The sequence below is a fragment of the Lethenteron reissneri genome, chromosome 40 (assembly GCF_015708825.2).
Source record: "Lethenteron reissneri isolate LAM-NWPU_2019-01 chromosome 40, ASM1570882v1, whole genome shotgun sequence".
NCBI classification, from domain to species: domain Eukaryota; kingdom Metazoa; phylum Chordata; class Hyperoartia; order Petromyzontiformes; family Petromyzontidae; genus Lethenteron; species Lethenteron reissneri.
The window spans coordinates 3,850,831-3,878,183 of NC_083818.1; the positions used below are offsets into that span (position 1 = coordinate 3,850,831).

The window sequence follows — 27,353 nt, forward strand, 5'->3', positions numbered from 1 at the left end:
ACATCAATTCCATACACCCAGCCATCAGATTCACCATGGAAGTCGAAAATGATGGCAAGCTACCCTTTTTGGATGTCCTAATCAAAAGGAGACCTGATGGTTCAATGAGCCACTCTGTCTACAGGAAAGCCACCCACACGGATGCTTATCTAAAACCGGATTCCCACCACCATCCATCTCAGAAGAATTCCCTCATCAAGACTCTATATCATAGAGCCCAATGCATCTCCGACCATGAACACATTTCCAGTGAACTCAAACACGTACGCCAAGCTCTTAAGGCAAATGGTTACTCCGACTATACAATCCGCAAAGCCATCACTCCAACCATCAAGAAGGATCCTGCTGAGGAGCCTTTCAAGACCATCACCTTACCCTACATTGCTGGGGTCACAAAAAAGATCTCCAAAATCCTGATTAAACACAAGATCCAGGTCCGATTCAACACAGTACATAAAATCCGTGATCTGGTACCGTCTGTAAAAGATGTGGTTCCAGACATACAGTACCCTGGCGTCTACAAACTAAGTTGCCTCTGTGGTAGCAGTTACATTGGGGAAACCAAACGACATGTCTCGGACCGCATCCGTGAACATAAAGCTGACCTGAAACACGGTAGGACTAACACCTCAGCCGTGGCAGATCACTGTTACAACTCAGTGGGCTCACATGATATTGACTTCTCCAAGACAGAGGTTCTCTGCAAGCCATCTGGCTATCATGAGAGATTCGTTCATGAGGCGATCCACATATACAAACACAGAGACAACTTTAACCGAGAAGATGGATTCTGGCTCAGCAATCATTGGAAGGACGTAATAAACCATTTCGATACACATTAGGGTGTGTAGAATAATACATAGTGTGATATTAAATGTATAAGATATAGGTTGGTTTACAGCAATACAGTATATAATTTAATGTTGGGTTTATCTATGGCAGTATATAGTACGGTATATGCTCGTGTGATGTAAGAGAATAAGGTTTAGATGGAAGCATATTATAGAATTTTTACGAGGTAAAATTGTAATGTATTACTTGCTGTTAGTAACTCAGCTTATTATAGAGTATAGTAAGTATACTGATGGTGCGATGCAGTTTATACTTTAGTTTTTTATGTAGTTTATACTTTAGTTTTCTACGTGTTGTTGAGTAACTGCAGCTACATATCATTAACATTCCTTTCCTTTGTTACTGCTAATCCCTGCACCCCCCTTGGTTGCTGCTGATCCTGCATAATGCATGGGCATAATATGACTTTGACACCCCCCCGCCCAACGCCTACGCATTTTCCATGAATATGCTAAATCCCTCTTCACATGCACATTCTTTTTGTTAAGGCGCTCTTCAACCCCCAATGCAGCTTATATATAAGCTCCTAGTTTGGTAGTGTCTCATTCTTCACCTGAAGACGGCTGCTTGCGTTGTAGCCGAAACGTCGTGAGAATTGTTTTATTATGTTTTATTTTTATTATTTTATTACTTCCCTTCTACGTGACTTTACCGAAAGAAACAAGAAGAAGGTTCAAATTAATGAAAATAAAATGAACACGACGTTTCAATCACAACACACAACACAAACGATCCTGGTGACGATCGCTTGTGTTGTGATCGAAACTTTGGAGTTTTTTTTATCAATTTTATTTTCATTAATTTTAACCTATCTAACGGATTCTAGACTTGAAGCTTTCGTGACTGCAAGGATTCATATTCTTAGATTTTTTTCGGTAAAGTCACGTAGGTGATACAGCTATCGTGCTGTGACGGTTCCACCTGAAGACGGAGGCTTGTGTTGCCTCCGAAACGTCGTGATTTTAATTCATTTTTTATTTTACTTTTATTAATTTAAATTTAATTTTTTTACTATCTAACGGACTTTACCGAAAGAGCCAAAGAATAAGGCACGCCTGTCAACCCATACGGTTTACCTCGTATTCTTATACAGGGGAATTGAGTTTTCAGGTCCATACGACGTCCAGCCGTTTCAATACGGGAACAACAACAAACATTAGTGTCTATTTGTTTGTGTTTGTCTCCTTGTGATGGGACTTTGTAGGATGAACGTTGAGATTAATAAGGGCACGGGGTCACCAATAAGGTCTGCATTGGTCTGTAATAAGGTAGGGCACTGATAAGGGGTTGACAGGTATGCTAAGGCAATGCAGCAGTGAGGTCTATTGGGGTGGCTCGCAGAGCCAGAATAGGATAAATAAGGGGCCGTCCATAAATGACGTCACGCGATTTTGGACGATTTTTGACCCCCCCCCTCTCGTCACACGGCGTCACAAAAAGTCAGATCCCCCCTCCAATATGACGTCGCAAAGCTCTGCCCCCCTCACCCCAAAAAATTAAAACATGCTTCAAATCGCTTAAAACTATTGTCATTGTAGTGCGTATTTAATGTGGCGCTGCAATAGATGTTGTAGGAGAAAACATGTATTAAACAGTCTATTTAATTAAGTAGAACGTGTTGTCTATATTTATCTAAAGGTGCGCATTTTGATGTGACGTCACATTTCTCAAACCCCACCCCCCCCCTCGTCACACATCGTCACAAATGTCTGACCCCTCCCCCCCCCTAGGTGCGTGACGTCATTTACGGACGGCCCCTAATACAAAAATGTATCGGTTCATGTTCGTTAAATGTGCGTCATAGAGCCACCTTCAAAGTCTTGGGGGCATCCCTCCGTTATTAACCCAGGGCCAGAATGAAATGCATTTCGGAATTGTCTGGCTCGCGGAGCCAGGCTGAATGATCTGAACACATCTAACGAATCAAGAGAGTCAGGCTAAATCATATTCAGAATTACTGAGGCTCACGTGGGCAGGCGAAGGTCCTCTTAGGTTTGTTGTGGTTCAGGTGGATGTGGGTTCAGGTATAGATCAAGCTTTCTCGTGGTCAATGATGATGTATGAAAGGCTCCTAGGGTCAGACTAAGGCTCCCTAATTCGGCGTCTTTGCCTCGCGCTCGCTACGCTGTAGAATCGCCTGCCAGCTAAACATTCCCACGTGAAAGTCACTTCGTCAAGCTATCGCGTGTGGTCAGGTCGTTTCTAAAAAAAAAAGCTAATAACTCAGTGGGCCTTACCTGGTCAAATAAAAATCGTTTATCATCGTCGTCGTCTTATTCCCCGCTCCTCCCCGAAGTTATTAAGATAACCCTGCTCAATTCAGGATGTGTGTGAACTCTTTATTACAATATTCACATAGTCGTTTGTTACTGGCCGTTTGGCGTTTGGGAGCAAGTGATGTTAACACGTGGTACGGTGGCTAGGAGATGTTAACTACTTCGCCTGGTATACAGGAGGTTGTGGGTTCGATCCGGACCCTGACGCCTGCCGCTGTATATTTGGCGTGTGCGGTGTCTCTCTCTCTCTGTCATCATCACCACGGTGGCTAGGAGATGTCAACTACCTCGCCTGGTCTACGGGAGGTCGTGGGTTCGATCCGGACCCTGACGCCTGCCGCTGTATATTTGGCGTGTGCGGTGTCTCTCTCTCTCTCTCATCATCATCACGGTGGCTAGGAGATGTCAACTACCTCGCCTGGTCTACAGGAGGTCGTGGGTTCGATCCGGACCCTGGCGCCTGCCGCTGTATATTTGGCGTGTGCGGTGTCTCTCTCTCTCTGTCATCATCACCACGGTGGCTAGGAGATGTCAACTACCTCGCCTGGTCTACAGGAGGTCGTGGGTTCGATCCGGACCCTGGCGCCTGCCGCTGTATATTTGGCGTGTGCGGTGTCTCTCTCTCTCTGTCATCATCACCACGGTGGCTAGGAGATGTCAACTACCTCGCCTGGTCTACAGGAGGTCGTGGGTTCGATCCGGACCCTGACGCCTGCCGCTGTATTTTTGGCGTGTGCGGTGTCTCTCTCTCTCTGTCATCATCACCACGGTGGCTAGAAGATGTCAACTACCTCGCCTGGTCTACAGGAGGTCGTGGGTTCGATCCGGACCCTGACGCCTGCCGCTGTATATTTGGCGTGTGCGGTGTCTCTCTCTCTCCATGGTCGTGAGGATTTTTCTCCGGTACCTCCGCCTTTCCCCTCCACGTTAAGAATCAACATCCACGTGTTGAGAGTATTTGGCTGCACTACATCTCCACGTGATCAGCCACTTCGTGGGGCTGTCATTTGTGATAGCCAGGTCGATTCTGAAAAAGAGCCGTATAGCTCAGAGGACTTTACCTGGTAAAATAAAATAATAGTTTAGCTTTTAGCTTAGTTTACTACACCACAGGGTGATCATCCGGTGGCAATCATGATCCAATTTTTTTTTTATTACTCCACGATGCCGCTGCTGCTTCTTGCGTTGGCAGTGGCACACATGCACAGACGACTTTAGCAACTCCAAGGCGTTCGATCTGGATGTGAAGCTTTCGTGACTGCAGGAATCCATACCACGGCATCTCCCTCCCACTTCAGCAAAAAAACAAAATTATTGCTGTGCTTTTCCCACCTGATGATGAATGCTTGTGTTGCAAATGAAGCGTCGTGATTTATTTTATTTGATACCTACGTGACTTTACCGAAAGAACAAAAGAGTATCCAACACGTTCATTCACACCTCTGCGGCCTTCAGAGTAAATATATAACAGGTATACTCTTAGTTTTTTCGGTAAAGTCACGTAGGAAAAAAATGAAATTAAAATGAATAAAAATTTTTTTTATTCAAATTACTAAAAATATTTTTTTAATTAATTTTAAGTACATTTTTTACCTTCGTGACTTTACCAAAAAAAGTAAGAGTATGAATCCTTGCAGTCACGAAAGCTTCAAATCTAGAAATATAACAGGTAGACGTTTCGGGCAATGGCCCTTTGCCGTAGCCGCATTTGTCCAGAGAGACGCGTCAAGACTCGGCGAGGCATTGCGCGTGCACAGATGTGTAACAATGTCTTTCTTTAATGCAAAACAATAATAATAATAATGCAGCAAACAAAAAAAACGCACACAGACGCGCGGGATATTACAACACGATAACGCCCGAAGGTCACAGCAAGGCCGAAACACACCTGCTTGGTTTAGTCTTAAATAGAGCGGTAAGTGGACGCGGGTGGGGGGGGGGGATAACCACGTGCGTAGGAGGAGCGATAGGAGAGGGTTTCTGTGGCCTCGCACCGAGGGGAAGGCAGCAGACCGGTAAGGGAGGGTTTGGTTTGTCCGTCGCTGCATATCCGCCGACGACAGACCACACTGTCTGGGAACATTCTAATTAATTTACATTTCTAATACGAGGCCTCCCCCAAGTGTGAATCGCTCCGTCTGCCTGGGCCCCTTCGTCATTTCTGCTCCGAGGAAAGGTCCCTGACTCCCTGCCACGAACCGTCACGCGTTAGATATATGTGTCTCTTGCCCTGTTATTGGCGGTGATGTCGATGGGAGCGTTGGGTCGTTGTCAGACGGAAAGTGGCGCTGCGAACAGCAAAGGACGGTTGGTTAATGAGAGGCACGCTGTGTGTGTGTGTGCTCTTTGAGGGCGATGGACACAGCGGTTTTAACTTGGTGGATTCGGTTTGATTTATTTTTTACAGGTGGGTGCAATCATCTTGGTTGTGCGTCTTGGCCGGACAAATTGGGGCAGAGGTTGAAAGGTGTTCGAGAAAGGTGGCGGGGATTCAAAGTCGGTTAGATCTGGAGGAAAATGGGGAGGAAACCCAGCAGTGAAATGGGGGAAAAAATCTGATTCTTTTTAATTTCCAGAGAAATCTGAAGAAAAGTCATCCGGGTCCTAAAGACATCTGAGCCTAATCAGGTAAAGTACAGAAACAAATGGTGAAACCTCTAAGAAATCTCATACATTTGGGCAAAGTCAGAGAAAACCCAACGTAATCTGGTGAGAGAGACAAAAACCATCCAACGAAAAAAGAAGTTGAAATCCAAGAGAGATGTGGTGAAACCGCGGCCTCACATGACCTGACCCCCCCTTACCCCCCTCCGTGCCCTCCCACGTCTCCACAGCCGGCGGCTCTCACGGTGAGAGCTGCGAACTGCGATACGAGGACGTCCCCCCACGGCTATTAGAGCCGTGGGGCGTCGATGACGACGACGATGATGATGAAAATGACGACGACGACGATGATGATGATGGACTACGTAGAGAAATTACTCGCGCTCTATCGAGAGCACTGCACTCGACGTATGATGGGGGGGGGGGGGGCTCAAAGTGGTACGTCTAGTTCTGTCAATCCACTCCGCGGCAGTTTAACACGTACTAGGAGGCTTTCGCGACAAACATCATCCATGAGAGTTTATTTTTTTTTGGGGGGGTTTAGATCGCGTAAATATAAACGCGCCGTTAAACCCGCCACGATCCGAGTCCGACGTTTCGCCAGTAATTACAACTAGCATCATCAGGCATACAGCCGCTCAGTGGCGTGGGGGAGATGACGGAGGCCAAAAGCAGCGAGACGGCGACATCTACTGTGACCCACGAGAACGACCGAACGGTCTTGCGACGCACGGACGCGTCAAAGGGGCCAATCGACGCGGCCACAGGCTCACCCCACGTCCCCCCGTCGGCCCTCGAAGATGCGCGTTGTGCACGCAGCGCATTGCGGAGCGACGGCTGTGACGGCGAGAGCAGCGACAATGATGCACAAGGAAGCTAGGGTTCATGAGAAGGCTTTGGGTCCAACAACTCTTGCGCGTTTGATTGTGGTGGGCAAGAGTGGCGGAGGGACGTCGTCACGACGTTGCCGACCTTCGATTGGCCACCGTAGGATATCGTTTCGCTCTCTCTCACTCTCTCTCTCTCTCGCCACCGTGGGGTGCGGCTGTGTGCACCTGGAGCTCCTGCTCTAACGTGTGTGTGGGTGGAGGCCTGGGCTCAGGCGTGAGCCTGAGCCTGGCCTAGGGAGAGTGAACTAGGGAAAAACGCTAGTTTTTTCTGGTTTTTCTTCTCGGGTGTAAGCCTGCTGTAGTAACAGGTTTTTATTACTACTGTTGCTTGTGTGTTTGTCTGTGTTGTGTGTTTGTCTGTGTGTTCGTTTTGTTTGTTTGTCTGCTTGGCTGGTCGCGTTGTGTGTTGGCCTGGTGCTTTTTACCTGATTTAACACCGCGTGTGTTGGCCTGCTAGTCTGTTTGGTGAGTGTTTTGTCTGTGTGTTTGTTTGTTTGTGTGTTTGCTTGTACGTGCGTTTGTTCATTTATCTGTCGTTTTGTTTATTTGTATGTTTGTTTGATTGTTCGGTTTCGTTTGTTTGCTTGTTGGTTCGGTCGTGTGTGTTCGTCTGTGTGTTTGTCCTGCGCGTGTGTGTGCTTGTCTGTGCGTGTGTGTGTTTGTCTGTCTGTCTGGTGGTTGGTTTCGGGTGTGTGTTGTGTGTTTGTTTTGTGTGGGGGTTATTACTTTTTTTATTTTTTTATCACTTTTTATTTTTTTCTACGATTATTTTTCGCTGCCACTGCGCTGCTGCCATGCAAGCACCATGGCTCAGCCTGGCAGCATGGAGGCCCTCACAGATCGGCACGGGTTTCGCTGTTTCCCTCCGCTGGGGACGTCACTCGACGACGTCGCTGAGGCGGTGGCGGCACACACCGGGCCGGCAGCCATCCGAATAATCCAGAGGGAGAATCGGGGCTACGTAGTCTACGTGGCCACGGTGGAGGTGGCGGCGCGTGTCGTTGAGAGGGGACTCAGCGTCGGAGGAGAGGGGGGGCGGCTCGTGCAATGCAGCCCGCTCTCCACACCGGCTGTTCGGGTAACCATCTCCGGCGCACCACCATACTTCACGAACGCAGAGCTGAGGGTGGAACTGCAACGCTACGGCGTGGTAGTGTCGCCCATCGGCCTGCTGCATATAAGAATGCAAAGGAAGGAACTGAGGCACGTGCTGTCAGGCCAACGACAGGTGTTCCTCGTGCTCAAGAGTGGGTGTGCCGAATTGGACGTGGCCATCAAACGTACCGCTGGTGGCCGCGTCCATACGATATACCTGGCCACGGCCGACCCACGCTGCTACGCGTGTGGTGGTGCCGGGCACCTAAAGAAAAACTGCTCCGCCGGAACGAAGCGGAGTGGAGCTGCAACGAAGGAGACAACGCCGACGCTGCAGCCGCAACAGCAGCAGCAGCGGGAGCATCGCGAGCGGCAGCAGCAGCAGCTGCAGGACCAGCAGCAGCAACAGCCGCAGCAGCAGCGGGTGAGGGAGCGCCCCCCACCGCCGCCGCCGCAGCATGACGTGCAGCAGCAGCCGCCGCAGCAGCATCGGCAGCAACAACAGCCGCAGCAAGATGGTGCCGGTTCCGTGCCGGAGCGCGGGGAGCCTGCACCAGAGAAGGAACCCGCAGACGATGACAGTGGAGAGTTCACCGTCGTCGGAGGGGCGCGGAAGAGGAGGAAGATGGGCAGGTGCGGGAGCGCCCAGCCCATGGTAACAGCCAAAACAGCTAGCGACGGTACCCAGCCAGCTGACCGTCCTGTGGAGGGGGGGGGGGGGGGGGGCGTGGGTGACGCGCCCCTGGTGGAGACGACCGAGCCGGGAGCGCGACCTCCGGGCCCGACCTCACCCCCTCCAACGCAGGGAGAGGAACAACTGACGACCGCCACCAGCGCCGTGGCTGAGCCGGGTGGCGTCGAGGCTCCGGGAAGTACCCCTTCGCCTGTCCCGGGGGAGGGGGAGGAGATGGAAATGGACCCGGGGGGGAGTGGGCCGCCTGCGAGCGGGATTGTAACCAGCAAGGGCCCTGCCCCAGATGTGGCGGCGGGGACGGAAGAGGAGGCCTGCGCCGACGTGGGAGGTGGCGTTACCTTCACCGACATCGGGGGGTGGCCCGACACCGATGATAACGGCGTGCTGGGGGGTTTCGTGCCGGTGAAGGGCGACCCTCCGCCCACCCCAAGGTGGCACGATGAAGGAGCGAAAGAGAGAATGAAGAGGAGAAAAATGCCCAAACTTGGGCTCGAGCCCGGGGAGGCCCCCGTTCCGGGAACGTCGGTGGGCACCGGAGAGTGGGCTCGTGCCGTCCGGAAAGCTGTAGCTGTAGCTAATAGTGATGACTTGGAGGACGATCTGGATAAGGAGGAGTACCCCCAGAAGCTTGGAGGTTGGAGGAATGAGGCTAGGCCGGGGGAGTGCACGCCCAGAGCCCTCCTCTTGTGGTTGAAGGAGACGGAAAGGAAGAAAAAGGGGAATGCGGTGAAGGAGCTGATGAAGGCTTTCCCCGATAAGCGCTCCCTTGCGGAGGTGGTATTGGACGTGCACTGGGATCCACACAGTTACGGTTTCAGTGTTTGGGAGGTCGACCGGGTGTTGGATTTATTGGTCGAAACGGGGCCGGTCCTGCCGGAGGACGAGCAGCCAGACCCAGCCTCGCCCAGCCCGTCGTCGCAAGGGAGCAGGGTGGGCGGCGTCAGCGGCGGCGCCCCAAAGGGACAGGCGGAAAGGCCGATGAGCTGGCCTCCGATGCCCGAGATGGAGTGCTCCCCCGAATACCTCCTTGGTTTCCTGAAATGGTCGTATGGGAAACGAAACATTCGCGTGCAGGACAGTTTCCCCAACAGGGGGAACTTTATGAGCACAGCCCGGCGTGTGGTCCAGGACTCGAGCACGTTCGGATATAGTCGCCAGGAAATCTTCCGGGTAAAGGCCTTGATGAACAAGGTCCGAAAACGGCCACCGTCCCCCCCCATCACCCCCTTCTCCCCCGAGGCGTTGAAGAGGACACCACTACCGCCGCCGCCAGCCGGGGAGGAGGGTGAGGAGGTGGGAGCGGAAGAGCTACTCTGCTAGGCAAAGGGGTGTGAGAGCCCGGATGACGAGCACACCGGACACTGGCTGTGAGCGGTGGCGACGTGGTGTGTGATGACGATGAGTGTTTATTGCCATAAAGGCAGGTACACTGAATGCTTTGAAAGGCAAAAGCACACCGGACACTGGCTGTGGGGCGGTGGCGATGTGGTGCGGGATGATGTTGTAAAATTATTGTTGCCATAAAGGCAGGTATACTGAATGAACCGGAATATTCCAGCGCAATTTGCGCTGGTGAAATAAAATTATAAAAAGTCAAAAGTCTCTCACTCTCTCTCACTCTCTCGCTCTCTCTCACTCTCTCGCTCTCTCACTCTCTCGCTCTCTCTCACTCTCTCGCTCTCTCTCACTCTCTCGCTCTCTCACTCTCTCTCGCTCTCTCTCACTCTCTCGCTCTCTCTCACTCTCTCGCTCTCTCACTCTCTCGCTCTCTCACTCTCTCTCGCTCTCTCTCACTCTCTCGCTCTCTCTCACTCTCTCGCTCTCTCTCACTCTCTCGCTCTCTCGCTCTCTCTCACTCTCTCGCTCTCTCACTCTCTCGCTCTCTCTCACTCTCTCTCGCTCTCTCACTCTCTCGCTCTCTCTCACTCTCTCGCTCTCTCTCACTCTCTCGCTCTCTCGCTCTCTCTCACTCTCTCACTCTCTCGCTCTCTCGCTCTCTCACTCTCTCTCGCTCTCTCACTCTCTCTCGCTCTCTCGCTCTCTCACTCTCTCGCTCTCTCTCACTCTCTCGCTCTCTCTCACTCTCTCGCTCTCTCTCACTCTCTCGCTCTCTCACTCTCTCACTCTCTCTCACTCTCTCGACGTTGCCGACCTCTCTCACTCTCTCCGGAACGCATCGGCGTGCGGTTAGGGTTGAATTTTGCGCCGAGGTTAGAGGCGGCTTTCGTCCAAATATCCGGCGACACAACGAGTTGGCAAAACACGCCACGATTTGTCGATTAAAAACAACAACAAATCGTCAGAGCTGCCTCTTCCCCCCCCCGCCCCACCACCAAGCGGACACGTGGACCAGGCGGCTGAGGTGCTTGCGCAACGTACAGAGGCACCGCAGCCCTGCGAAATGCCTTGCTAAGGCCACCGCTGGCTGAAGGGGCCCCTCAGCTACTCCGAGCGGAGAGCTCTAAGAGGAGCGAGTGCTCGGCCAAAAAAAAGGGGGTCCCGAGTAAGCCGCGGTATTTTTTAAATCCTTTATATTAAGTTTGCTTGCTTGCTTAAGACCGTGCAAATCTTTCGGTCGTTTTTTAACCCACTTCCCGTGATCCAATCGAGCTGACATTTTCCACACAGACTCGTTGTGCGTGACAATTAATGTTCGTGAAATTTTTTTTCCAAAATGTTACACTTTTCAGGACAAAAATATTATATTTAATTACCAATTGCTTAATGGTGCAATGCAATCATCTGACCCAATGGTGGCAGCCATCTCAAGCCAGAGCACGAGAGGACTCTAGCCGCCACGCATATAAAGGATTTATAGTGAAAAACTTTGTTTTTACGGGTTATACTTATTGGGGAATTACGAGTCAAACTAAAAAAAAATCGCCGTTGCCGAGTCGGGACACGGGCGACCTTTCCTCCTCCTCCTCCGTGCCGTTCAGTGGCCGCTCCAAGACCCCCCCTCCCGCCGCCCCCTCTCCCCCTGTCCAGTACAGCAGCAGACAGCCGTCAGTCCTCACACCACCCTCCTCGGGGCATCCTCGCAACTCTCAACTCCCCTCGGTCGCTTGACTCTCGTCTGCATCATCGTCGTCATCATCACCAGCAACAACATCATCATCATCATCACCTCCTCTTCGCATTCACACCGCACCTCACCCGACACCGTCGCTCACCGCCAACGTCGACAGACTGACGCTCATCTCGTCTTTAGCCAGGCATCGACCCGCCGGTCGACGAGTCACCTCGGCTCTTCGAACGCACCCAATGTGATCGCGGCCATCGCCGCCGCCGCTAGCGAAGTCGTCGCAATATACTTTCGTAGAATACATTTGAGCGGCGGGTGATTAAATACGGTATTTTAACCTGTTTTACCCCCCCCCCCCGTACGGTAACCTATAACTTTTTTAAGCTACATAAAAAAAATAGGAAAGAAAATGGTGCTCTTAGTGCGTTAAGGTTTGGATGCGTCAAATAGGCGAACGTATATCAATCTTAGCGTCAGGTATAAAATAAATGAGGTCCAAAGGGAAGGCACTTGGCTCATTAAAGCATCACAGTGGTTGTGTTCCCCTCCTCAAACCCCCCGCCACCCCCCCCCCCCCCCTCTAGAAACGCTTGCCCATTCGGGTGAGGGGTTGCCACCTTGCCCACAGAACCCGGGACAGGTGGCAACCCGGGTGGTTCGTGTCGCTACCACAATATAACAATCGAACGTTGCTGAAAGAACGTCACGCGCCACACCCAGAGAGGTTTCTCAGCCGCCACGAACTGCGCGGTTCACTGCCATGACGACTTTCGACGCAGCCGCCACCGGTTCTGGACCTCGGCACAGAGTAGCGGCTCAAAGACGCCAATTCCAATGGGTGAGCGAGTGGGCGGGCGAGTGGGTCAGTGGGTGGGTGAGCGAGTGGTGCAGTGAGTGAATGGGTGGGTTGGAGGGCGAGTGGTATGGGTCGGTGAGCGAATGGGTGAGCAAATGGGTGAGCGAGTGGGCGGACGAGTGGGTCAGTGAGCGAGTGGGTGGGTGAGCGAGTGGGTCAGTGAGTGAATGGGTGAGTAGGAGGGCGAGTGGTATGTGTCGGTGAGTAAATGGGTGAGCGAGTGGGCGGGCGAGCGCGTCGATGAGTGTGTGGGTGAGTGGGCGAGCGAGTGACTGGGCGAGTGAGCGAGTAATCGAGTCGGTGAGCGTTGCCACCTTCGTCACAGCGCAGACCAAACTCGGGCACATTGTCTCAGCCACCCACGAGGTCTGTAGTCAAAAACCGTGCAGCAGTTCACGTTTCCGCGCGAGGTCAACCGTGGGGACGGGGGGGCAACCCTGGGTACGGGGCGACTGTGTCCCAGGGGGGGACGCGTTCGATCGACGTTGGGGAGAGGAGGATGGATACGGGCCGTGTGTTCGTGGAACCGACGGGCGTTTTAGTTCGCGGGGCTCTTAGCCGATGGCATCACTGCGGCCGCACCGAATGTGCCGTCTAGAAACCCCGGTCGTGGAGAATCGACTGCCTCCGGCGCGCTGCGGCTAACCGATGGCAGGTTGAATGGAAATAATAAAATAATAAAAATAAAACATCATAAAATAATTCTCACGACGTTTCGGCCACAACGCAAGCAGTCGTCCTGCGTTGTGTCCGAAACGTCGTGAGAATTATTGTATTATGTTTTAGTTTTATTATTTTATTATTTCCATTCTACTTGACTTTACCGAAAGAACCAAGAAGATGAATCCCTGCAGTCACGAAAGCTTTAAATCGAAATTCGGTGGCAGGTTGTTTAAACGCCGATCTGATGGCGTTTGGACCTTCGACGGCCGCGGTGGTGAGCAAGGAGGCATTTGTCCGTGTCGTTACGTGGCTTGACGTCTCCCAAATTTTTTGTTCGTTGAAAAAAAAAATTCTCGCGGCCAAATTTCATTCGCAGCGATTTTAGACGACACGGGGTTTTTGGCAAGCATCTTGAGGACATATTCTTAGGTTTTTTCGGTAAAGTCACGTAGATAAAAAAGTTAAAATTAATTAAAACAAAATAAAAATCACGACGTTTCGGAGGCAACACAAGCTTCCGTCTTCAGGTGGAACCGTCACAGCCACGACAGCTGTATCAAGTAAATGAGAGATTACAAGAGCTACCACCATTATATAAACGGAGTGGTAGCTCTTGTAATCTCTCACTTACTTGATACAGCTGTCGTGGCTGTGACGGTTCCACCTGAAGACGGATGCTTGTGTTGCCTCCGAAACGTCGTGATTTTTATTTTATTTAACTTTTATCAATTTTAATTTTTTTACCTACGTGACTTTACCGAAAAAACCTAAGAATATGAATCCTTGCAGTCACGAAAACTTTAAATCTAGAATCTTGAGGACAACATTCGGCAAAGTGAGAATAACGTCTCTGTTCTTCTGGTGACGTTCAAAGAGAGAGAGAGAGCGAGCGAGCTGGTGTTTTGTTCCAGTGGTGTTAAGAGAGAGAGAGACACAGTTCCCCATTGTGTTTGTTGTCTTTCCCCCACAGCTCCGATCTGCACCGTTGGCTACTTCATGGTGCATTGGTCACACGGAAAGGTGTTTTTTGGGTTAGATCGCGTGAAATATATAAATGTGTCGCTAAACCCGCCACCACCCGACACAGCCAATTAGTAAGGTTCGTCAGGTAAGCAAAACGTGCCGATTCGTTACTAATTCAGCAGACTGGTGTGTTGGAGAATAAACTCACAACATTGACAATTCGAGTACGACGTTTCGCCTTTGATTACAACCGGCATCATCAGGCGATCAGCCAGAATTGTGGAGAATGCCTTCCTGTTTCGGTCTTAAATAGAGGTGTGGGGGGGGGGGGGTAGATGTGAGGTCGTCACTGTGAGTCGTACATTAAGTCATGTTGACCGTGTAACCATCCTGGCAGAAACTATCGCTCGCCCACCCAAACTCTCATCACGACGGTTTGAGTCCCAACCCTAGCGAAGGTCTACGGGAGGGTCACGCAGCGTGAGCTCGCCTCATCCCGGTTAAAGGCAGGAGCAGTCGTCACGATGCAACAACAACCGCCATTCGCCACTAAGTGGCGGTGACGTCACCACGACGCTTGTGCCAGGCCAAGTGCACCTTGAGGCCACGTGAAGTGTCAAACGCCCGCTGGCAGGAGGTCACGGGGCAGACCCAGCAGGTGCCACGGGTCGACTGACCGAGATGACCGAGATGACTGGCTGATGCACCACCTGTGCCTCCTACTGTACAAACTTGCTGTGCTTTAGCCACCGGGCGCTCCGCTCGTTGTTGTGAGCGTCGCTCCTCCGCCCTCCGTTGTTGTTGGAGGGCGACTGCCTCCAACTGCCCAGCAGCGTCCTTCACGAGCCTCCTCCACAGAGGCTGATCTTGACACCGCTGGTACCAGTCATCGGCAAGTCCACTCAGCTCCACGTCCTCCTGTACCACATCACTCCATCTCTTCTCTAGCCCGTGCCGCGCCCGTTTAGCCCCCTCGATCCGGTCGAACTAAAGCTGTTTAGGCATGCACACACACACACGCACACACGCGCTCGTGCGCGCACGTTCCACTCCGCTCCCATCTGTTCTGTTCCGTCCCAGCCTTTCGCGCCACGACTCACTCACGCCTACACACACGCCAGGGTTGCCACCTGTCCTGCTTTTTAAATCCTTTATATTAAGTTCACTTGCTTGCTTGCTTGCGCGCTTACGACCGTGCAAATCTTTCGGTCGTTTTTTAGCCCACTTCCCGTGATCCAATCGAGCTGACATTTTGCACACAGACTCGTTGTGCGTGACAATTACACTTTTTAGGAAAAAATAAATTATATTTAATTACCAATTGCTTAATGGTGGCAGGCAATCATCTGACCCATAGGTGGCAGCCATCTCAAGCCAGAGGACGAGAGGACTCTAGCAGCCACGCATATAAAGGATTTATAGTGAAAAACTTTGTTTATACGGGTTATTTTTTTACCCCCAGTACGTCGTCAATATATATTTAAAGATAGCCGTCCTGGGAAGATCCGTGACTATGCAATCACACAACGTGCTTCTCATTTCCTCTGAGATGTTCTTCTGCACGCCTCTCACCACGATACGTCCCGGTTCTTTGCAACTCAAAGCGTCAACCCTCACGTTCAACGCGGGCACGCACGCACACCCCATCACTCGCTCCGCATCATCAACATGTCCCATCGCGCGCCCTTCCTTCTCCATCACCACTGTCTCCCATCGCTGGATTGCGTCCCACCCCCCCCCCCCCCCCACATCATCCATAATCGCTCCCGTCGCTCATCCGCCCAGCTCCTACCATCGTCTCCCATCGCCAGCTACCATCACCCCGTCTGCCGTCACGCGCGCGCGTACACACATCCTCTCCCCCATCACCGCCGGCCAGCTCTCCTCCCCTCTCTCCATCTCTCTCTGTCCTCATCATCATTATCAGCAGCAGTCATCTCTTGCAACGCGTTCGCCCGCCCGCCCATCCGTACGTCCGTCTGGTCGCTCCCGCCCCCGCCGCCATCGCCATCACCGGCACGTGTGCATCTCCACGTGCTTGCGGCACTGCCTGCACTTGACGAAGCAGCACCAGTGGAACTTGCAGTAGCAGCGCTCCACCAGCTCGGCGCGCGTCGTGTGGAAGCCGCGGCCGCAGCACATGAGCTCGCAGCCGTCGAGGGCGCGCGAGGTGCGGTTGCACTCGCGGCCCGCCGTGCCCGCCACGCCCGCCTTGGGGTCGGCGTCGCAGAAGTCCGGACTCGGCGCCACGTACACCAGGTCCTCGTCCGTGTGCGGCTTGAACTGCGCGTTGCGCGGAACCAGCTGCCGCCGCGTGCCGATCTTGCGCAGTTCCACCTGGGGCGTGTGGTGGGTGGGTGTGGGTGGGTGGGTTTGTGTGGGTGGGTGTGGGTGGGTGGGGGTGGGTGTGGGTGTGGGTTTGTGTGGGTGTGGGTGGGGTGGGTGGGTGGGTTTGTGTGGGTGGGTGTGGGGGTGGGTTTGTGTGGGTTTGGGTGTGGGTGGGTTTGGGTGGTTGAGTGTGGGTGGGTGTTGGTGGGTGGGTGTGGGTGGGTGGGTGTGGGTGGGTGTGGGTGGGTGTGGGTGGGTGTGAGTGTGGGTGGGTGTGGGTGGGTGTGGGTGGGTGTGAGTGGGGTTGGTTGGGGTTGGTGGGTTTGTGTGGGTGGGTGTGGGTGGGTGTGGGTGGGTGGGTGTTGGTGGGTGGGTTTGTGTGGGTGGGTGTGGGGGTGGGTTTGTGTGGGTTGGGTGTGGGTGGGTTTGGGTGGTTGGTGGGGTGGGTGTTGGTGGGTGGGTGGGTGTGGGTGGGTGGGTGTGGGTGGGTGTGGGTGGGTGTGAGTGTGGGTGGGGTGGGTGTGGGTGGGGTGTGGGTGGGTGTGGGTGGGTGGGTGGTGTGGGTGGGTGTGGGTGGGTGTGAGTGGGGTTGGTTGGGGTGGGTGGGTTTGTGTGGGTGGGTGTGGGTGTGGGTGGGTGGGTGTGTGGGTGGGTTTGTGTGGGTGGGTGTGGTGGGTGTGGGTGGTGTGGGTGGGTTTGTGTGGGTGGGTGTGGGTTTGTGTGGGTGGGTGTGGGTGGGAGTGGGTGGGTTTGTGTGGGTGGGTGTGGTGGGTGTGGGTGGGTGTGAGTGGGTGTGGGGTGGGTTTGTGTGGGTGGGTGTGGGTTGTGTGGGTGGGTGTGGGTGGGATGTGGGTGGGTGTGTGTGGGTGGGTGTGGGTTGTGTGGGTGTGGTGGGACATGGGAGGAGTGGGTGGGTGGGTTTGGTGTGGGTGGGAGGGGGTGGGTGGGTGTGGTGTGGGTGGGGTAGTGTGGTGGGTGTGGTTGTGGGGTGGGTTTGTGTGGGTGGGTTGTGGGTGGGTGTGGGTGGGTGTGGGTGGGCGTAGGTGGGCAAGCGGGCGTGTGGGTTTGTGTGGGTGGGTGTGGGTGGGAGTGGGTGGGTGGGTGTTTGTGGGTGTGGGTTAGTGTGGGTGGGTGTGGGTGTGGGTGGGGGTGGGTGGGTGTGGGTGGGTGGGTTTGTGTGGGTGTGAGTGGGTGTGGGTTTGTGTGGGGGGTGTGGGTGTTGGTGGGTGTGGGTTGGTGTGGGTGGGTGTGGGTGGGTGTGGGTGTGGGTGGGTGTGGGTGGGTGTGGGTTTGTGTGGGTTTGTGTGGGTGTGTGGGTGGGGGTGGGTGGGTGTGGGTGGGTGGGTTTGTGTGGGTGGGTGTGGGGGGGGTTTGTGTGGGTTTGGGTGTGGGTGGGTTTGGGTGGTTGAGTGTGGGTGGGTGTTGGTGGGTGGGTGGGGTGTGGGTGGGTGTGGGTGGGTGGGTGTGGGTGGGTTTGTGTGGGTGGGTGTGGTGGGGTGGGTGGGTGTGAGTGGGTGGGTTTGTGTGGGTGGGTGTGTTTGTGTGGGTGGGTGTGGGTGGGTGTGGGTGGGTGTGGGTGGGTGGGTGTGAGTGGGCGTGGGTGGGCAAACGGGCGTGTGGGTGAGTGTGGGTGGGTGTGGGTTTGTGTGGGTGGGTTGTGGGTGGGAGTGGGTGGGTGTTGGTGGGTGTGGGTTAGTGTGGGTGTGTGTGGGTGTGGGTGTGGGTGGGTGTGTGTGGGTGGGTGTGGGTGTGAGTGGGTGTGGGTTTGTGTGGGTGGGTGTGGGTGTTGGTGGGTGTGGGTTGGTGTGGGTGGGTGTGGGTGGGTGTGGGTGTGGGTGGGTGTGGGTGGGTGTGGGTGTGGGTTTGTGTGGGTGGGTGTGGGTGGGTGTGGGTGTGGGTGGGTGTGGGTGGTGTGGGTGGGCGTGGGTGGGCAGGCGGGCGTGTGGGTGGGTGTGGGTGGGTGTGGGTGGGTGTGGGTTGGTGTGGGTGGGTGTGGGTGGGTGTGGGTGGGTGTGGGTGGGTTTGTGTGGGTGGGTGGGTGTGGGTGTGGGTTTGTGTGGGTGGGGGTGGGTGGGTGGTGAGTGTGGGTGGGTGGGTGTGGGTGGGTGGGTGAGTGTGGGTGAGTGAGTGTGGGTGAGTGAGTGTGGGTGTGTGTGGGTGAGTGAGTGTGGGTGGGTGTGGGTGAGTGAGTGTGGGTGTGGGTGGGTGGGTGAGTGTGGGTGAGTGAGTGTGGGTGTGTGTGGGTGAGTGAGTGTGGGTGTGTGTGGGTGAGTGAGTGTGGGTGAGGGGAGCACAGGAGTTAGCGCGCTGCGCAGCGACACCGGGCGACCCGAGTTGGTGTCTCGCTCATGGACCACGCTGGTGACGATGATCCGAACCGGTCCCGGGACCAACCTCCACAAGGTCGACTCAGCCTCGTGCGCCGTGCCGGCCTTCATAGGTGCTCGCTAACAGAACTTTCCCCAAGAGTCTGTTAAGGCTACACGGGGGATCTTTGTTTTTGTGATTGGGTGTGGGTGGGTATAGATGGGTATGGTCGGGTATTATGGGTGGATGGGTGGTTGTGAGTGGGTATGGGTGGGTGGGTATGTCGGATATGTGTGGGGGTATTTGGGTATGAGTTGGTATGGGTGGGTACGGGTGGAAATGGTGATTATTCCGCTTAGGCGAATTCAGTGACGAATATATCTCACGTGTTGTTTTTTTATGATCGTGAACTTGCAACGCACCGCCGCTCACGACTCAGCGGCTCGATGAGGCGACCAGAGAAGAGAGGAAAGGCAACAGCAACCACGCGGTGAGCTGGGACCAATCACACCCCCACCGCCCCCTCCCCCCAAGCTCTGCGGTGTTTACATGCGGGTTGGAAACCCGGAGCACCCGGAGACAACCCACGCGTGCGAGGGGGCAACGCTCTATCCCAGGAAGCCGACAACCTGGGCCTCCAGAGTGGCGCGCGGCTCTCTAAGGAACTGCGGCTCTTGAACGATCGAGTTTGTTACTAAATCCGGAAAAATTAACCCGTAAAAACTACGTTTTTCACTATAAATCCTTCATATGCATGGCATCGGTTTTCGGGCGGCTAGAGTCCTCTCGTCCTCTGGCTTGAGATGGCTGCCACCTATGGGTCAGATGATTGCCTGCCACCATTAAGCAATTGGTAATTAAATATAAAAAAAGAATTCCTAAAATGTTGAAAATTTTGGAAAAAATTTTCACGAAAATAAATTGTCACGCACAACGAGTCTGTGTGCAAAATGTCAGCTCGATTGGATCACGGGAAGTGGGTTAAAAAACGACCGAAAGATTTGCACGGTCGTAAGCGCGCAAGCAAGCAAGCACGCAAGCAAACGAACTTAATATAAATGATTTAAATAAAAAATGACCGAAAGATTTGCACGGTCGTAAGCGCGCAAGCAAGCAAGCACGCAAGCAAACGAACTTAATATAAATGATTTAAATAAAAAACGACCGAAAGATTCGCACGGTCGTAAGCGCGCAAGCAAGCAAGCACGCAAGCAAGCGAACTTAATATAAATGATTTAAATAAAAAACGACCGAAATATTTGCACGGTCGTAAGCGCGCAAGCAAGCAAGCGAGTGAACTTAATATAAAGGATTTTATAAATGTTCAGTTGCCGACGCCCTGCTCGATGCCATACAGATGGAACAGTTGGGGTCCCAATTTTCGCTGCACCACCTTCCCCTGGCGAGCCAATGGTACGGCAGCTCCCCCCCCCCCCCCCCCCCCCCACGGCGAAGGGAGTTTCGCAACAACATAATTCGTGCGCGTTGATCGACGTACACCCCCTCGCCGCTACCTCCACAGCGCTGGATCGCGAGCAGCCACGTGCAGCGTAGCCACCCATAACAAGCAGCCGCCATTCGCCACTAAGTGGTGACGGTGACCACGGCGCATGTGCCGGGCCAGGTGAAGTGACAGGTGGTCACGGGACAGAGCCAGGTGCAATGGGTTTGACTGCTGTGCCAGGCTAGGTGCAGGAGGACGAGGTCATGGGACAGACCCGGGTGCAATGGGTTTGACTGCTGTGCCAGGCTAGGTGCAGGAGGACGAGGTCATGGGACAGACCCGGGTGCAATGGATTTGACTGCTGTGCCAGGCTAGGTGCAGGAGGACGAGGTCACGGGACAGACCCTGCAGGTGCCACGGGTTTGACTGCTGTGCCAGGCTAGGTGCAGGAGGACGAGGTCACGGGACAGACCCTGCAGGTGCCACGGGTTTGACTGCTGTGCCAGGCTAGGTGCAGGAGGAGGAGGTCACGGGACAGACCCTGCAGGTGCAATGGGTTTGACTGCTGTGCCAGGCTAGGTGCAGGAAGAGGAGGTCATGGGACAGACCCTGCAGGTGCAATGGGTTTGACTGCTGTGCCAGGCTAGGTGCAGGAGGGCGAGGTCACGGGACAGACCCGGGTGCAATGGGTTTGACTGCTGTGCCAGGCTAGGTGCAGCAGGAGGAGGTCATGGGACAGACCCAGGTGCAATGGGTTTGACTGCTGTGCCAGGCTAGGTGCAGGAAGAGGAGGTCACGGGACAGACCCAGGTGCCATGGGGTTGACTGCTGTGCCAGGCTAGGTGCAGGAAGAGGAGGTCATGGGACAGACCCAGGTGCCATGGGGTTGACTGCTGTGCCAGGCTAGGTGCAGGAAGAGGAGGTCACGGGACAGACCCAGGTGCCATGGGTTTGACTGCTGTGCCAGGCTAGGTGCAGCAGGAGGAGGTCATGGGACAGACCCAGGTGCAATGGGTTTGACTGCTGTGCCAGGCTAGGTGCAGGAAGAGGAGGTCACGGGACAGACCCAGGTGCAATGGGTTTGACTGCTGTGCCAGGCTAGGTGCAGGAAGAGGAGGTCACGGGACAGACCCAGGTGCAATGGGTTTGACTGCTGTGCCAGGCTAGGTGCAGGAAGAGGAGGTCACGGGACAGACCCAGGTGCCATGGGGTTGACTGCTGTGCCAGGCTAGGTGCAGGAAGAGGAGGTCACGGGACAGACCCAGGTGCCATGGGGTTGACTGCTGTGCCAGGCTAGGTGCAGGAAGAGGAGGTCACGGGACAGACCCAGGTGCCATGGGTTTGACTGCTGTGCCAGGCTAGGTGCAGCAGGAGGAGGTCATGGGACAGACCCAGGTGCAATGGGTTTGACTGCTGTGCCAGGCTAGGTGCAGCAGGAGGAGGTCATGGGACAGACCCAGGTGCAATGGGTTTGACTGCTGTGCCAGGCTAGGTGCAGGAAGAGGAGGTCACGGGACAGACCCAGGTGCCATGGGGTTGACTGCTGTGCCAGGCTAGGTGCAGGAAGAGGAGGTCACGGGACAGACCCTGCAGGTGCCATGGGGTTGACTGCTGTGCCAGGCTAGGTGCAGGAAGAGGAGGTCACGGGACAGACCCAGGTGCCATGGGTTTGACTGCTGTGCCAGGCTAGGTGCAGCAGGAGGAGGTCATGGGACAGACCCAGGTGCAATGGGTTTGACTGCTGTGCCAGGCTAGGTGCAGCAGGAGGAGGTCATGGGACAGACCCAGGTGCAATGGGTTTGACTGCTGTGCCAGGCTAGGTGCAGGAAGAGGAGGTCACGGGACAGACCCAGGTGCCATGGGGTTGACTGCTGTGCCAGGCTAGGTGCAGGAAGAGGAGGTCACGGGACAGACCCTGCAGGTGCCATGGGGTTGACTGCTGTGCCAGGCTAGGTGCAGGAAGAGGAGGTCACGGGACAGACCCAGGTGCCATGGGGTTGACTGCTGTGCCAGGCTAGGTGCAGGAAGAGGAGGTCACGGGACAGACCCTGCAGGTGCCATGGGGTTGACTGCTGTGCCAGGCTAGGTGCAGGAGGACGAGGTCACGGGACAGACCCTGCAGGTGCCATGGGGTTGACTGCTGTGCCAGGCTAGGTGCAGGAGGACGAGGTCACGGGACAGACCCTGCAGGTGCCATGGGGTTGACTGACTGAGATGACTGGCAGATGCACCACCTGTGGCCCCTTCTGTGCCAACTTAGCGTAGCCACCACCACCACCACCACCATCAGCGCCCGGCCGTTGTTATTATTATTCATATCATAATGTACGATGACGAGGTGAAGGTGAGCGTGCGGCAGAATGGCAACGAAGCGCCTTCATCCAGCAGTGGATAGTAGACAATGGCTGCTGCTGATGCTGATGATGATGGTGGTGGTGGTGGAGATTGTGGTTGTTGCGGTTGAACACGTGGTGGAGGAGGGAGGAGGGAGGAGGCGCGTCGCACCTCCGTGGCTCCGTCGAACTTCTCCTTGAGCACGGAGCCGATCTTGCGGAACGGAGGCAGGGCCCTCCAGCAGGTGCGGACCTCACACGAGCCTGACACGCCGTGGCACTTGCACTCGACACGCATGTGGGAGACGACAGCCTGGAGACAACGGGGAGAGACACGCGGAGACACGCCGTGGCACTTACACTCGACACGCATGTGGGAGACTACAGCCTGGAGAGACACACGCGGACGTGTGGAGAGACTGGGAAGACACGCGGAGGCACACGCAGAGACACGCAGAGATACGCGGTGGGTCTCTCCGCAAGAGTCCGTGGGCCTCAATGCCAGAGTTTGTGGGCCTCAATGCAAGAGTCCGTGCGCCTCAATATGAGAATCTGTGGGCCTCAATGCCAGAGTTTGTGGGCCTCAACGCGAGAGTCCGTGGGCCTCAATGTGAGAGTCTGTGGGCCTCAATGCGAGAGTCCGTGGGCCTCAATATGAGATTCTGTGGGTCACAATGCGAGAGTCCGTGGGTCTCAATGCGAGAGTCCGTGGGTCTCAATGCGAGAGTCCGTGGGCCTCAATGTGAGAGTCCGTGGGCCTCAATGCGAGAGTCCGTGGGCCTCAATGCAAGAGTCCGTGCGCCTCTATGCGAGAGTCCGTGGGCCTCAATGCGAGAGTCCGTGGGCCTCAATGCGAGAGTCCATGGGCCTCAATATGAGATTCTGTGGGCCACAATGCGAGAGTCCGTGGGTCTCAATGCGAGAGTCCGTGGGTCTCAATGCGAGAGTCTGTGGGCCTCAATGTGAGAGTCTGTGGGCCTCAATGCGAGAGTCCGTGGGCCTCAATGCAAGAGTCCGTGCGGCTCTATGCGAGAGTCCGTGGGCCTCAATGCGAGAGTCCGTGGGCCTCAATGCGAGAGTCCGTGGGCCTCTATGCAAGAGTCCGTGCGCCTCAATGCAAGAGTCCGTGCGCCTCAATGCAAGAGTCCGTGGGCCTCTATGCGAGAGTCCGTGGGCCTCAATGCAAGAGTCCGTGGGCCTCAATGCGAGAGTCTGTGCGCCTCAATGCAAGAGTCCGTGCGCCTCAATGCAAGAGTCCGTGGGCCTCTATGCGAGAGTCCGTGGGACTCAATGCGAGAGTCCGTGGGCCTCAATGCAAGAGTCCGTGGGCCTCAATGCAAGAGTCCGTGGGCCTCAATGCAAGAGTCCGTGCGCCTCAATGCAAAAGTCCGTGGGTCTCAATGCAAGAGTCCGTGGGCCTCAATGCAAGAGTCCGTGGGTCTCAATGCGAGAGTCCGTGGGCCTCAATGCAAGAGTCCGTGGGCCTCTATGCGAGAGTCCATGGGTCTCAATGCAAGAGTCCGTGGGCCTCAATGCGAGAGTCCATGGGCCTCAATGCAAGAGTCCGTGCGCCTCAATGCAAAAGTCCGTGAGCCTCAAAGCAAGAGTCCGTGGGCCTCAATGCAAGAGTTTGTGGGTCTCAATGCGAGAGTCCGTGGGCTTCAATGCAAGAGTCCGTGGGCCTCTATGTGCGAGTCCGTGGGCCTCAATGCGAGAGTCCGTGGGTCTCAATGCGAGAGTCCGTGGGTCTCAATGCGCGAGTCCGTGGGCCTCTATGCGAGAGTCCGTGGGTCTCAATGCGAGAGTCCGTGGGCCTCTATGTGAGAGTCTGTGGGTCTCAATGCGAGAGTCCGTGGGTCTCAATGCGAGAGTCCGTGGGCCTCTATGCGAGAGTCCGTGGGTCTCAATGCGAGAGTCCGTGGGTCTCTATGCGAGAGTCCGTGGGCCTCAATGTGAGAGTCCGTGGGCCTCAATGTGAGAGTCCGTGGGTCTTTATGTGAGAGTCCGTTGGCCTCTATGCGCGAGTCCGTGGTCCTCTATGCGAGAATCCGTGGGCCTCAATGTGAGAGTCCGTGGGCCTCTATGCGAGAGTCCGTGGGCCTCAATGCGAGAGTCTGTGGGCCTCAATGCGAGAGTCAGTAGGCCTCTATGTGAGAGTCCGTGGGCCTCTATACGAGAGTCAGTGGGCCTCAATGCGCGAGTCCGTGGGCCTCTATGCGCGAGTTCGTGGGCCTCAATGCGCGAGTCAGTAGGCCTCTATGTGAGAGTCCGTGGGCTTTCAATATGAGAGTCCGTGGGCCTCTATGAGCCCGTGGGTCTCTCCGCGAGACTCCGTGGGCCTCTATGAGACCAGCGGGCCTGTTCACGAGAGTCCGTGAAGCGCGTGCCCTCACCTTGCGGCCGGCCTCGTTGTTGTGGAGGTTCATGAGCGTGCGCGCTGGGGACCCTCCCTTGCCGCGCTCCCTCGCGTCCACGAAGCTCTGCGAGAAGGCCACTCCGTAGGCGATGTTGTCCGAGCATCCGGACCACTGGAACCCTGCACAAGGGACCACAACAAGGGGGTGGTGGAGGGGTTGGTGGGGGGGGACTCAGTGAGGGGGTTTGTCGAGGATTGCCCTTTTGGGGGGGTCCCTGAGGGTCTCTGTGAGCACCCCCTAACCCTCCCTGGAGATCTCAGAGGATGTCTGTGAATGTGGGAGTCCCAAGCCTGAGGGTCTCTGTGAGTGTCTCCCCGATGGGAAAATCCCTGAGGATCTCGGAGTTTCTCCCTGGTGGGGGTCCCTGAGGGTCTCTGTGAGTGTCTCCCTGATGGAAAAATCCCTGAGGATCTCGGAGTTTCTCCCTGGTGGGGGTCCCTGGGGGTCTCTGTGAGTGTCTCCCGATGGGAAAATCCCTGAGGATCTCGGAGTTTCTCCCTGGTGGGGGTCCCTGAGGGTCTCTGTGAGTGTCTCCCCGATGGGAAAATCCCTGAGGAACTCGGAATTTCTCCCTGGTGGGGGTCCCTGAGGGTCTCTGTGAGTGTCTCCCGATGGGAAAATCCCTGAGGATCTCGGAGTTTCTCCCTGGTGGGGGTCCCTGAGGGTCTCTGTGAGTGTCTCCCCGATGGGAAAATCTGAGGATCTCGGAGTTTCTCCCTGGTGGGGGTCCCTGGGGGTCTCTGTGAGTGTCTCCCCGATGGGAAAATCCATGAGGATCTCGGAGTTTCTCCCTGGTGGGGGTCCCTGAGGGTGTCTGTGAGTGTCTCCCGATGGGAAAATCCCTGAGGATCTCGGAGTTTCTCCCTGGTGGGGGTCCCTGAGGGTGTCTGTGAGGGTCTCCCCGATGGGAAAATCCCTGAGGATCTCGGAGTTTCTCCCTGGTGGGGGTCCCTGAGGGTGTCTGTGAGTGTCTCCCGATGGGAAAATCCCTGAGGATCTCGGAGTTTCTCCCTGGTGGGGGTCCCTGAGGGTGTCTGTGAGTGTCTCCCCGATGGGAAAATCCCTGAGGATCTCGGAGTTTCTCCCTGGTGGGGGTCCCTGAGGGTCTCTGTGAGTGTCTCCCCGATGGGAAAATCCCTGAGGATTTCGGAGTTTCTCCCTGGTGGGGGTCCCTGGGGGTCTCTGTGAGTGTCTCCCCGATGGAAAAATCCCTGAGGATCTCGGAATTTCTCCCAGGTTGGGGGTCCTTGAGGGTCTCTGTGAGTGTCTCCCCGATGGGAAAATCCCTGAGGATATCGGAGTTTCTCCCTGGTGGGGGTCCTTGAGGGTCTCTGTGAGTGTCTCCCCGATGGGAAAATCCCTGAGGATCTCGGAGTTTCTCCCTGGTGGGGGTCCCTGAGGGTGTCTGTGAGTGTCTCCCCGATGGGAAAATCCCTGAGGATCTCGGAGTTTCTCCCTGGTGGGGGTCCCTGAGGGTCTCTGTGAGTGTCTCCCCGATGGGAAAATCCCTGAGGATCTCGGAGTTTCTCCCTGGTGGGGGTCCCTGAGGGTGTCTGTGAGTGTCTCCCCGATGGGAAAATCCCTGAGGATCTCGGAGTTTCTCCCTGGTGGGGGTTCCTGAGGGTCTCTGTGAGTGTCTCCCCGATGGGAAAATCCCTGAGGATCTCGGAGTTTCTCCCTGGTGGGGGTCCCTGGGGGTCTCTGTGAGTGTCTCCCCGATGGAAAAATCCCTGAGGATCTCGGAATTTCTCCCAGGTGGGGGTCCTTGAGGGTCTCTGTGAGTGTCTCCCCGATGGGAAAATCCCTGAGGATCTCGGAGTTTCTCCCTGGTGGGGGTCCCTGAGGGTGTCTGTGAGTGTCTCCCCGATGGGAAAATCCCTGAGGATCTCGGAGTTTCTCCCTGGTGGGGGTCCCTGAGGGTCTCTGTGAGTGTCTCCCCGATGGGAAAATCCCTGAGGATCTCGGAGTTTCTCCCTGGTGGGGGTCCCTGGGGGTCTCTGTGAGTGTCTCCCCGATGGAAAAATCCCTGAGGATCTCGGAATTTCTCCCAGGTGGGGGTCCTTGAGGGTGTCTGTGAGTGTCTCCCCGATGGGAAAATCCCTGAGGATCTCGGAATTTCTCCCTGGTGGGGGTCCTTGAGGGTCTCTGTGAGTGTCTCCCCGATGGGAAAATCCCTGAGGATCTCGGAGTTTCTCCCAGGTGGGGGTCCTTGAGGGTCTCTGTGAGTGTCTCCCCGATGGGAAAATCCCTGAGGATCTCGGAGTTTCTCCCTGGTGGGGGTCCTTGAGGGTCTCTGTGAGTGTCTCCCCGATGGGAAAATCCCTGAGGATCTCGGAGTTTCTCCCTGGTGGGGGTCCCTGGAGGTCTCTGTGAGTGTCTCCCGATGGGAAAATCCCAGAGGATCTCGGAGTTTCTCCCTGGTGGGGGTCCCTGAGGGTCTCTGTGAGTGTCTCCCGATGGGAAAATCCCTGAGGATCTCGGAGTTTCTCCCTGGTGGGGGTCCCTGAGGGTCTCTGTGAGTGTCTCCCGATGGGAAAATCCCTGAGGATCTCGGAGTTTCTCCCTGGTGGGGGTCCCTGGGGGTCTCTGTGAGTGTCTCCGATGGG

At 55.2% G+C, this 27,353-nt stretch overlaps 2 protein-coding genes across 2 annotated transcripts in view; both read right to left on the minus strand.

The window, feature by feature from the left end:
- The window catches only part of LOC133352427 (solute carrier family 2, facilitated glucose transporter member 1-like), a 140,581-nt gene that overhangs the window by 48,227 nt on the left and 65,001 nt on the right, over positions 1 to 27,353 (minus strand). The window lies entirely within an intron of this gene.
- WNT4 (Wnt family member 4) overlaps positions 15,914 to 27,353 on the minus strand; it is a 12,590-nt gene continuing 1,150 nt past the window's right edge. Inside the window, exons 2-4 of the mRNA XM_061567943.1 lie at positions 24,724 to 24,866; positions 22,503 to 22,643; positions 15,914 to 16,255 (exon numbers count right to left, since the gene is read on the minus strand). Coding sequence (XP_061423927.1) covers positions 15,929 to 16,255; positions 22,503 to 22,643; positions 24,724 to 24,866 — 611 coding nt within the window. The 3' untranslated portion in view covers positions 15,914 to 15,928. The remainder of the gene's footprint in view (positions 16,256 to 22,502; positions 22,644 to 24,723; positions 24,867 to 27,353) is intronic.